General features: G+C 39.3%; 1 protein-coding gene across 1 annotated transcript in view; it reads right to left on the bottom strand.

Moving 5' to 3' along the window:
• Window positions 1-383: 383 nt before the first annotated feature.
• Window positions 384-12,682, bottom strand: part of CNOT10 (CCR4-NOT transcription complex subunit 10) — a 33,743-nt gene continuing 21,444 nt past the window's right edge. The window contains 11 exon segments of the mRNA XM_032687462.1: window positions 384-671; window position 1,797; window positions 2,083-2,127; window positions 2,129-2,158; window positions 3,424-3,550; window positions 3,645-3,680; window positions 4,415-4,503; window positions 4,505-4,548; window positions 4,551-4,573; window positions 5,950-6,063; window positions 11,007-11,087. Of these exon segments, the coding sequence (XP_032543353.1) occupies window positions 517-671; window position 1,797; window positions 2,083-2,127; window positions 2,129-2,158; window positions 3,424-3,550; window positions 3,645-3,680; window positions 4,415-4,503; window positions 4,505-4,548; window positions 4,551-4,573; window positions 5,950-6,063; window positions 11,007-11,087 (745 nt within the window). The 3' untranslated portion in view covers window positions 384-516.

A 12,682-nucleotide genomic window follows, 5' to 3' on the forward strand; every position in this document is an offset into this window, starting at 1 on the left:
CCACCAGTACACTCTCCCTCAGGCATCATCCACCCCCACAGCTGAAGAGGCAGCTTCATCAATGGCAGGGCCCCAACTCCCAGCTTCTGCAGGGTAGAGGACTGTAGCTACATCAAGTTGGGCAAAGGCCTCTTCTTTGAGGAATATCAAGGCTCACAGGTGTTAAAACACAGCAGCCAACACAACAGCTCAACTGGTCTTTCAAGAACTTTAGTTTAAGTAAATGATTTTCTCCTTCCAGTCACTTCCCTCCCCCCCTTCTCTTCAAAAAGAGCTGAATTACACACTTGGTTAACCAATTCTTCTTGGTAAGTAACGTGCCACTCCATTCAAAGCAGATACCCATCTCTCATTGTTCACGAAATAACCTTTAAAACAAGTGGTTTGTTTATATGTTTTATTAAAAATTTACATAAACACACTCCAGCAATTGGGTTATTCAGGTGTCCTAGGTTAAAAAAATATACAAAATCCCAAGCCCTCATGGGCACAGCAGCAGCAAGTTGAAGAACAACCTCACTTCCTTTGAACAGTAGTGAAAGCTGGCATCTGAATGGGCTGGATTGAGTGGACTGGCTGGAAAACAGGCTTTTTCCGCACGTCAGAGAGTGTTTTCACGGAAGGAAGCAGCTGGTTCCTCTTGATGATCTGCAGTGCCAGCTGCGTGTTACCTACAAGACAAATTTGATTTAAAAAAACCAAAATACCATTTTATGACTTATGAATCGCTGTTCTAGGGACAGAGCTGATGCGCCAGCCCTGAGCCTGGCCCACAGACTCCAGCAGTCTTCCTAGTCAGTGAAATGCTGACATGGACGTGAAAAGCATTAGAAAACAGTTAACTTGAAAAAAATACTTCTGCTTGAGTCTACCTATTCTTAGCTGAAGACATCAATTTTTTACCTCAGGGCTGGAAGATGCCAGAGCACCTTCTATATTCCTGAAGGGCACCTCTTCCCTCTCCCAGCTGTGTTGTTAGACTCTAGATCTCACACAAAATGCCCTCACATTGTGACATTGCAGACAGTAATGCAACTGTTGAGGGTGTATATAAAACATTTTTAAAACAAGAAGATTCATTTTCAACTGTATGCATGGCCCATCAACTAAATACCAACATAAATAGAAAACCTATTCTTTGTTAAAAATTAAACCTGTACAATTTAGGAGAAAAGATGCTGAGTTCTGAAGGAATATTTCTCTCTCTTACAAATACTTTTCTTTCACTGAAGTTTTAGTTTCAGAAGAGAGTGTTGTCATTTATAGAACAAAAAATGTCTTCAGACTTTTTTTGTTATATACTTAAAAAGGGGGTGGGAGATGTAAATCCCACTTTCTACTCTCTTCTGCTCCATCCATCTTTTTGCAGAAAGAAAGGTTTCCAAAATTCCAATTTAGAAATATCTTTGTAAGAAAAGCTTTGCAGAAGTCTCAATTCTGAATGCAAATACTCGAGTCCTCTGCCTGCCTGCAATGCAAGACAACTGAAGGAGAACAGAACATTTCACAACACTTGGATATTAAGCCCCAAGGGGCACAGATCTGCAACCATGACAGCTTCAAGCAGCAGCTGCACCAGTCTGCTCACACTGCAGAATTCAGATGCAACCTTTCCAGTTTCCCATTATGTAGAGTTTTTCCCCCATACAAACACAGTGAACCTTCAAAAGGAAGCATTTTGGAAGAGTGAGTTGTCAATATTACAAGCTTTGCTGCTATACTTGCTACATAGGCCTTGACATGGCTTCTTTGGGAAACTGGATTGTGGTTGTCTTTTAATGGAAAGCCTTTCAAACCCTCTTTATAGTATATACCTCATCAAAGGTTTTAATAGGCTATCCAATTCTGCACAAAGCATAGAAGACTTCAGGCAATGAATGTGGAGTGTGTAAGAACAGGACAGCAATAAACTGCAGAAATGAAGGTGTGGATACATAGATCCATAGCAGTCTAAAATGGAGGCAGGGTTCTAAAGGGTATAATCAAAACAACTGGCACATTTCTCTGTAGAGTAGGAATAATGACTACTGCCTCTTCCCTTTGTATCCCAAATTTAGGTTGACAAAACATTTCCAGACTTACATTCTGTAATTCCAGATATACAGCCAGCAGGATAGCTTCTGGAGGGGATCTCTTTGGGGTGGATCAGCGAAGCAGCCTTATTAAAAAAGAAGAGGGTGGGAGAGAAAAGTGCTTAAGAGAAAGATCCAGCACAAAGAAAGTGTCCCTTGACAAGATTGCTACCACCATCTTAGGTAACAAAACCAAGGAAAATAATTCATTAACTAAGATCACATTTTTTCAAACTAATACACTCTATCAGGTTGAAGCATGCAAGGAGAGACCACAAGATTATCTGCACGGCAAGACTGTTTCACACTAATTAGCAAGACCATCTGCTGTATGCTTATGTTCCTATGCATCTGTAATTCTTGGGCCAGCCTACTGTGGTTTCTTGGTGAGATAACAGGTGAAAGAGGTAACCTCCACTGCTCCAAAGCTCAGAATACAATAACAAGGATCATTCATTAGCTTTCCAGATACAACTATTTTTCAGCTATGAAGTCAATGAATTTGTTGTAGATGCAGAGACCTATATTTTACATCCATGGGTGGCCTTGCACTCCTTTGGGCTTTACACAGGTGCTACAGAGCCTGAGCACAGGTAAGAAGCACCAGGAGGAAAAAGAGCTGAACAACTACCTTAAGTAATTGAGAGCCTCACAGAATTCGAATCTGTTCACCTACACAACTAATGTGAAGTAATTTGGAAGACTGCTATTGCTGTGTGTAGCTCAACAATGCATCCGAATAGTCTTCCTGACAGACAGGAGTGGCTGCAGAAAGAGACAAACATCATCACTGAAAGAGGTGAGTCCCAGCCATGAGAAAGACCAAGTGACATGACACAGGCTAAGTGAAGACAGCATTTCAAAAGCAGTACTTGAAAATTCTTGAGACAAGAGGGAGACAAGGAACATACTTCTAGTGGAATTGCAGTTTATTCTCACAGCCCTAAAGATAGTATCTCTGATGGTGAGTTATTAACTAACTAGGGAGGAAAACCGCCTGCAAAATATAATAATTACATTGGACCATTAAAAATCCACAAAAAAATCCAAACAAGCAAACTTAGAAAAAGTGGAAAAGGCTTCCTAGTCATATTCCCCTATTTTGATATGACCTAAGGGGGAAAAAAGCTTCCTATGATGGTGCTGAACTTTTTACACAAGTAAGAAATTTGGAATCCTGCATTTTATGTAACTAATAGAGACTGGTCATAAAGACAGAAGAGAGTCACCACCTCAGCAAAGTCCACAAATAGACCTGGGCTACGAATCACCAGAATTTGCTGTGATCTAAATGGCACTCTGAAGGAAGTACATTTGTCCTAATGCTGCCTTGAGATTTGTTTTTCCCTACCTGATGAAGACACTTTCTAGCTTTGTCATATTCACTTCTCAAACAGTAAGCACTTCCAAGGTTAACTAACATCATTGTTCGTGCAGACGTGACCCGAACTGGGTAGCACTGTGGGGTCGCTTGCCAGCTGCAATAAAAAAAATTTTTTTTTCTTACACTTTTATTCCAAACTGGCCAAGTAAATTCTTGTATTCTGCTGAATACAGTGGTCTGGTACTTACAAGATTCCATTGCCCTCATTCTCTCCTTTGTCAGACCTGCAAAGAAAAAAAAAGAAAAACCAACCACAAAACCCATCATGTTCTGTGAGCTTTTTTAAAGCTTATTACAAAATAATACAAAGATACAAATTTGCTCCTCTCTTCACAGTCTAACATTAAAGAGGGAAAACATATCAATCTGCTCAAGAGTTTATGTCACTTAAGACTTCCTATCTTCAGTGTTGCAGTTTTAGATTTGCAGATGAGTACAGTGAAGTTTAAACTGCAGACATGTCACTGAAATCAGAGCTGTTGTAGACTTCCTTATACAGATGGACTCTGACGTATTTTTCTCTTAAGAATACACACCCATCAAGAAAGCTAAGATGTAGATTAACTAATTCTCCCAACTTCATCTCTCACTAAAGTAGATTTCACTGGTACTCCAAAGCCTGGTTTTGAGACTAAAAGGCTGGAAGAGACAGTATGAAGCCCAAACGTAACCATAACTGCACATTTCTTAAAGCAGCTTTCTGAAGTTCCCTTCAACAAGCCAGAATGCTACAATATACAGTTCTATTTTAAATTACAGACTTAACCACCCTCATAGAACAGGGAAAAGACACACCAAACACAAAGTAGGAACTAAAGCCAGGAAACTGAAAACTCACCCAACACAAACCACAACCAACTCCCCCACCCCGAACAACCTATGGTCTTAAAACAAGTGTCTTAATCATCATGATATTGTGTCTAGAAAGTTACAGCAGTAAGGCAGTTGAAAGCATAACAGTTGTAATGAAGTGTGGATGCATTAACCTTGATCCTGCTCATTTGAAGAGATCCCAAGGGAAACATCAGTGACATTCTCAGGATTCAAGGTGAGTGATAGCATCAGATATTCTGTCTAGAGAGATGAGAGCTTTGCTGCATACAGATGCCCGAGAAACCTACAACAGCAAAGGGCTTAGGTACAAATATCAGCACAGCAATCCCCACAGTTTGTTATGCAAGATAAACTGAATGCAGTTTTTAACATGAGCACATGGAAACTATTACTTGAAACACTTGCATGGAAGTTAACTTGCTTCATAAAATATTGTTATAATATCCAGTTCTACTATTTACTGCTTTAAGGCACTAAAGCTGTAAAAAAAAAAATCTGCACCTCAGTAAAGACAATCCATGCACAGGAATTGCCATTCCACAAAGAAAGTATCTTGGTATGAGTTTATCTCAGAGAATTAAAAAAAGCCACCCCAGCATACAGATATATCTATAATTTAAAGTGTTAAATGACTTCAGATTCAATTAAAAAAGCCTATTTTCCTGAGATCAAGACATATGGCTCTTTGTCTTTGGGAAAAAAACTGTCATTTAGGATTTCTTGCATTACATAATGGTAACATAAAATTATGTGTTACCTTGCAAACTCCTCAAAAATCTTGCTTGTACAATGACTGTGCAAAAAGATGAGCTCCTGCAGTAGTCTGAACCACAGGAGCCAATGAATTTAATTGGCATGGACCATTTTAAAAGCATGCTGCCAGCATATAAAAATAATCAAAAGTTACCTTGCCTTCTACAAGTACATAACCAGTTTTGAAAAATATTACTACCTTAAAACCCCTGCTATATTTTACCCTGTGTATGACATAGGTATTAAATGGACAAACAAGGTCAGAAGGATGGGGCTAAAGTTGCCTTTTTTGAATTTGTAGAGCTGTATGACAACTGGTGGGTAGAAACAGAATAAGCTTTGAATATCCTTCAAAAAATACAGTGTCAAATGAGAGCTGAAGAAGACAAACAGAAGAATGGAACCTATATAAGCAACGGTAGCAGGTGAAGTGACAGTCCTGCACACACAAGATCTGGTACCCAAGTGACTGAGCAAATCTTCCCCTCCAAGGCTGTAGTTTCATAGTGATCTTTCAACAGCATGCTGGTTTGGGCTGGTTTGCCTACTCCCAGCTGCACGTTCCTGCCCCTTGTGCTGTGCCAACACAAGCACGTGCAATCCCACAGTGAATCGCGACAGAGACCTGATGGTCCTGCTGTGGCATGGGACCCAGAGCTGGAAAAACAGCAACAAAAGCAGCAATAGATTCTGAATTACATGGAATTCATACACAAAGAAGGGGATTCATGTTGCTGTGTGTCAATGGACATTCAGTCAGGGCTTCAACAAGAACAGGAGCAGGCCAAGCAATTCTTTGCATCAGATACAGAATTGGCAAGCAACTGCAGACATTTGAAGCTTCAACTCAGAACTCGCCAGCAAAAAGAAGGGCTGAGAAAGAAGGAATTACCCCATCAGACTTACTTAAGAGACCCTGACAGCTTTGGTTGCTGAAGAAGTTTATCTGCGTGATTCAATGCCATAAGGTTATCCCCCAAAGCCAGAGCCACGTAAGCACTACACGCAAGTATTGAGCACCTGGAGGGAAACAGACAAAAAAAAAAAGAAAAAAAAAGGGAAGGGGAGAAAGAAAATATGTTAAATGAAGAATTCTGTGATTCCAAAAGCAGCTGTTCAATTTTCTTTCTTGTTAAGTACTGAAGAAATAAATCACAAACTTTCAATAATCACTTTAATAGTGTTCATTACCTAGGGGCTCAATTGTTCTACAGTATAAACCAAGGATCACCATGGTGTGCTAAATAAGATTTTGCAGTTTTGATCATAAATATCAGATTAAAAAAAGAGGGACTTCACCATGTGTCATTTTTCTCATGGACAGTTTCCCTTTCTTACGCTCTTATTATTGTTTTACCTTGGACTCTCATTTGTACTTCCCTGCCCTCACCTTCTGCTGCAGCAAAGGGTAGCAGATTTTTAGATGTCTGTAAGGCACAACCTACAGACACAGTAGCAATCAGTTAAGCTGTAACATATTTCACTCTTCTATTGTACAGTGTCTTCACAGAGGGAGACACTAAACACTGGAGAATTGGTTTCCAGTTTTGTGTTCACTGAGACCTGTAACCCGGTGCTAAGATTCTGATTGATCCATGCCATTTGTTGCTGTCACAGAAGACTTTTTTGTCTTTCCAAAACCACAAAATCACTGCCAGTTCCTGTAACGAAATCTGAACTACTCACATTTTCCACCTTCAAACAATAACCCAACGTCAGGATGCGATCATTAGGCCAAGCTTCACACTTTGTAATAACTCCCCCCCCTCCCCAAACACAGCACTTGGGGATATTTTCCACTTGGTAAAACATCATTCAGTGCAGGCTGCCTTGTCCTCAGGGCACAAGCCTCTGTCCACAACACCCTGCTGTGAGCAGGACTCTGTTCTTCTCCAGGGAGAACAAGTGGATCCTCTGAGTGGGGTCTCACGTTGGGAGCGATGGGAGGAGAGCCTTCACCTCTCCCGCTGGTAGGCGGGCTATTATTATGCCAACCTTCTGGCAACTGTCAAGCCCACTTTCGGTCCAGCAGTAAGTCATGTAATTCGTGGCAGGACCTGGGGTGTCTTTATTCCCCTTTCCAGGAGGCATGCTCCTTATTATGCACAAGCAGGATAAGAAACTTCTCCAGTGTTTCTCCCTACCCCCCACTTCCTCTCCACTGTGCCCAGATGTCACATCAAATCTGAACACATACAAAAGCTTGAGAGAGGGAGAGGAAAGCTTCCCCAGCTCAAGTCCCAAACCTAAAATATTTCTGAAAGGTTGTGACTGGGGAAGGGGGATGGAACTGGGAAACAAAATCTCTGTAATAACAGCCTGCTTCTAACTAGCCTCTTTTTGTCTTTGCCTCAAGGAAGCACAGTGCAAATCAGCAGAGATGCTGAGTGTCACCAGCAAAATACTCTTAGACAAGTCAGGCCCTGCAGAGTGGGTTGCTACTGCCCTTTACATCAGTGTGTTTTATATTTCCCACAACTTTGTTAAAGTCTATTTTTATTTCTGAAGGTGTAAATTCAATCACAAGACATGCTCCAATCACACCATAGGCAAGTCCAGCAAAACTGAAACCTACTCCTCTGCTCTAAGGCTCATCACTGTTTAAAGCTACATAAGAGCTGGCGAAATTCTTCAGCAACAGCCATCTGAAGAGGGAAATATCCAGGTTTCTTCCCTGCAGTAATGTTCCTGCACACTTGGATCCATTGTTGAGTTGGCTGAACCAAATGCTCAGGAGAGCTGACAGCTAACCGGAGCAGAAGAATTGCACCACAAGGGAAAAGACAAACTAGTTTTTCACCCCGGTCAGGATTCTGACAAAACTCCACAGGTCGCCTTTGAGCACGGCAGACTTCCAGCATCACCGAGCCTCCGCATGCCCTAAATAAAACTGCCTTTGCAGTAGGAAAAAGAAAAATGTTTTTTTAAACTGCCAGATTATGTCAAACAGCCTCTTGTGTAGGTCTAGGCAACAAGATTTGTCAGCCCACACAGACTGCAAGTTTATGGAACCTGAACTCCACATCTGACTTGCCTTATTTCTCAGGAAAAGGGTGAGCCGGAGCCAATCTAGTTCTTCAAAACTTACCAAAAATGACACTTATAAACCATTTGAGAACATCACTAACCTGAAGTAATTTCAAATACCTAACTAAGCACAACAGTGCTATCTACTTTTTATGTTTCAACACACGCAAACAATAGAAAATGCTAAGAAATACAGAATGTAGACTGTGTTTAGTCAATGGGGAAATCCAGCACCAGCAAAGGGGAGATGGGGAAGAACTACAGTGTCTGAGTGAGGAAGAAAAGTGTGAAACAGCTACAGGTGATGATCATTGTAAGCTTTCAGTATTGTGACAGGGCCAAACAGACCACTGCAACCTTTAAACGGAGAAAGAAGGTGAAACTGGGAAGGTATGGAGAAGAGATAATGCATACTGGTGGGCAGTGGTAGTTCTTACAAACTTACCTGTAAAGTTATTAGCAATGTCAGTGATGCTCTTGGAATACCATATACAATACCGGGTATATATGCTTGAAAATATAAGTAAGCAAATGAAATAAATAAAGGATAATGATGAACTTGAAATGGCCAATGGAAGAGTCAAAGAGAAGAAAAAAAGGGTCAAATTGGATCACATGCCTTATAGCAAGGGCTTGCAGATCAAATCTATTCAAGACAAACTGGGTGATCAAATGATTCCTTTATTTCCAGCTGCTTTGAAGGGTAAATTTAACGTTCTCACACAAAGACCTTCAATCTAGGGAGAAAAGATTACAAGAAGTCTGTTGCTGTCCACCTTAACTTTTATAATAAAATCCGAAACATTTTCCAAATGTAGCACTGTGGTCTACCAGAACTCCTTTACTCTCAAAGTACCCTAACAGTGTTGGGTTGTTCTGGTGTGCTGAAACATACACAGGCTGAGAGCAGAACAGGGAGTTGGCTTCTTGGAGGATGAGAAGCAACAAGGAGGAGAATTGTTTAGAAGAAACTCAGAAGAAAAATCTGGAGTTTCTACTTTGAATGCATAAATTCTTAGCAATGTTTGGTGTACTTAGACTTCCGCTTGTTATTTTTAAAAACCCTGCAATTGAATTGCCGCTTATTATGAGAACAGTCCATCAAGGAATTCAGGCACAAGTACCGACACACATATGACATGTAAACTTTTCTAGATGATATTTTTAATTTTTTAAGAACTGTTCAGGGGTAAAGTTAACTCAGTCATTTTGAACTCTTACCAGGATGCGCAACTTCACAAAATCATGAAAAAAGGGCACTTAATTGCCTGTTTCAGTTCTAGAAGCAATAGAGGTTTTCAGTCCAGTGACTTAAGAGGGAAAAACTGAATTCAATAGACACTTATTCCTTAGGATAATCCTTGACAATATCCAGAATTTTTTCTTAATTTTCCCTGACTCGACAAGAATTTAAATTTTCTCACTTAGCTCCTTAATGAGCAAGACTACAGGAACACTCTAACTATATACAATATATACATACAAGTCTACTATTTGAGTGTAACATATTTGCTTTTCACAACTATCTTCAGAAATTTAGAAATAGTTCAGCAGAATCACTTTCTAGGGATGTCAAGTCCTCAAAATTAAACCAAGCAAGTAGTGCAAAAAAATAAATCAATGCTTTCCTTTCCTTATATGATGTTCTTGCATCAAGAAGTGTACTTTTTGCTAAACTGATAGGTTTTTTCTGATATGTTGTCAGACTTCATTGGTAGATAACAAAAGCTGATTGTGAAAGAAAAGACTACGTATTAAAAAAAAAAATAATCACAAAGTGACACCACGTAATTTTGACACATGGCAGCCACATTTTCAACAGTCAGGAGGAGAAAAAAAACACAAAAAGCCCACAAACCCCACAACCAACCCACATCACTGTTTTTTAATCTAGTGCTTTCTATTTCGGGTAGCACACTTGCACCACTTCAGAATAAATAATCAAAGTCTCAGTAGCGTCTCCTCAGAGATTCCTTCTAAGGTGCTTTTAAGTGAACACAAGTAGATTTGCTACACATAGGGAGCAAAGTAAAGGTTAAGCTGGTCATTATGAAATACAAGTTACCTGGAGCTAGGCTGGAACAGAGTGTTTACTCAAGAGTTCAAGTGGGAAATTACTGTATGAAAACCAGTATATAGAAACTTAAAACAGATTTCTTTTTTCTTAACAGGTGCAAGCTTTATCGTAAGAGATTTTCAATGGGCTGGCAGCCACCTGGAATAATTAACATTGTCAGCAAATTATAATCTTGTTGTGGACAAGTAAAGAGGTTCCAGATAATGTCATGCTTATGTAGACACATGCAAGTTACTCTGTTTGGAGAACACTATGACTGCTGAAAAAGTAGTTTGAGGATCTTTGAGAACACAAAAAAATCTACAGTCAAATTTTACCAATGTTGTCCCATGGTAAGAAAGTCAAATGCTGGGATAGAGGCATTTTTGTTTTCTATTTATCCAAACTGCTGAAAGGAACACCATTCTCATTGGTTAAAGTAGCTATGCCGCTTTCCCGCTTTCGTTTCTTTTCCCATCCAACTAGTGTATAAAGTGGGGAATGAATTCCAAACTAGCCTTATCATAGCTTCAAAGGGAAAAAGTACCATACAATACTTTCCATCCCTTCCACCAATGACAACAGCCATTGTCAGGGGTTTAGTTTTGTTCTTTATGGAACGTGATATTAGTTTTGCCCAATATATAGCACCGAACTTCCAATAGTGGGATCAAACAGATTTATCTACCTCCTAAATTGAAATTCTGGATGGCTTCTATTTGTTTAGACTCAAAGCCCAGAAGAAAGGAAGCACACACATTTCAAAAGAGATTATGCTAACAGCTACAATTCAACGTGTCAAGTGCCTACAAAAAAAGCTGGGAATCACAGTTTAGGGGGAGGTTCATTTAGTGGTGAATATTTTATATTATTTACTTGCCTTAAATTCTCTAATTCCTGTTTCTTCAAAGGCGAAGAAGGAGGAGCTGCAATGAATTTATCCCCTTCATGACTTTTATTGCTAGAATAAAAACAGTGTATTAATGATAATGAATGACTTATTATAGTAATTAATTTAAAAATTCTCAGTGTAAAAAGCATTGGTATTTATTCACTACATTTAAAAGGACACAAATTCTGCAGCCTAAAATACAAGGAATTGAGGCAATGCAGAGACTGAGGTATGTACTCTTATTCTAACCACTCTATTTGAGAAGGAAGAAGTGGGACATTTGCTAGAAAGGATTTGACTGACAGACCAAACAACCCACACCATTCTCCACAGCCTTGAGCTATTTTTGAAGTTCAGTGTAGGATAAGCATTTTTAACTGGAGGGACACAGAATTCGCTGCATTTGTAGCCTCTTTTCTTTCAGACTGGAAGAAAAGCAGTAAACTAGTTCTCTCTCTAGACATCTAAAAACTAGTTACATAAATATTCTAGAAAGATAACCCACAAAGTGCTACATCTTTCTTTAGACCTCTAGTTCCCTTTATTTTTGTTTCAAAATGTCTTCTATTTTAAGGGTATGAAACTTCACTTTCCAATAAGCTGAAAGAACCTCCTGGAACGAGAATTGAAGAGATGGATAATAGCTGTACCTTGGCAGAGAGAGACACTAAGGTTTGGAAACTGATTTAAAAAAATTCAGAATTGAAACTGAGTCTATGCACTTAATGAGAACTTCTTCATTGATGAGTTTTATATCTGCCTATTGCAAACAGGTAAGATAACGCCAACTTAGACATTCAAACCAGATAGCAAAAAAACTCCAAGGAAATCTATACTCAGTACTGCTGTAGAGTATATATTTAATGCCTTTGCCAAAAATTAGATTAAAAAATACCCTTAACCACTAAAGTATTCACTGTTTCTTGTGAATAAGAAAAGAATTTGCCTTAAGAGTTGGCCTGCTCAATTAGTGGGATTTGCTTCAAAACCATCCTGTTCAATTAGTGTGATTTTCTTCAAATGCCTTATATGTTTTACTGTTCTCTCACAGAGCTTCCCTTGTCAGAAGAAACAAATCCTTAGAGAACCTTTCAGAATGTGACACACAAATTCAAGAACAGCCTCCTTTGTTGTGGATATTTTGCAATTGGCAGTGACCCCTGGGAGATATGAGGGAGTCCTTTCTTTAACTTTTTTTCAGTTGAAGAAGCATCTGGTTTTGAAAACAGAAGGTAGTAAAGGATCTTCCCATACAAGACATGTTTTCCTTTTTTCACTCCTACAAAAATAAACAAAAACCACCCCAACAAAAAACAAAAAAGGAGGTTTGTCTGAATGAGGGCCACCATTTTGTTTTCATCACTGCTCCTTAGTGAGCCCCATAAGCTTAAAACTGAAGTCACAGTTAAACAAGAGAAGCTGCATCTCAATAGGCTGCATATATACTTGCCAGGGGAAGTCAGTTCACAACCTCCAACCTCAGCAAGGAAAAAATAAAAAACGAAAAACACCACAAAAAAACCCCCAAACCCACCCATCCAACCAACCAAAGAAAAACCACCAAAAAATATTAAAAAACCCAAAAAACCAAAACCAACCAACCAAAAAAAAAAATCCACAAAAACCCAAACCAAAAAAAAAAAAAAAATCCACAGAAACCCAAA

This window comes from Chiroxiphia lanceolata, chromosome 1, assembly GCF_009829145.1.
Source record: "Chiroxiphia lanceolata isolate bChiLan1 chromosome 1, bChiLan1.pri, whole genome shotgun sequence".
Lineage (NCBI taxonomy): Eukaryota > Metazoa > Chordata > Aves > Passeriformes > Pipridae > Chiroxiphia > Chiroxiphia lanceolata.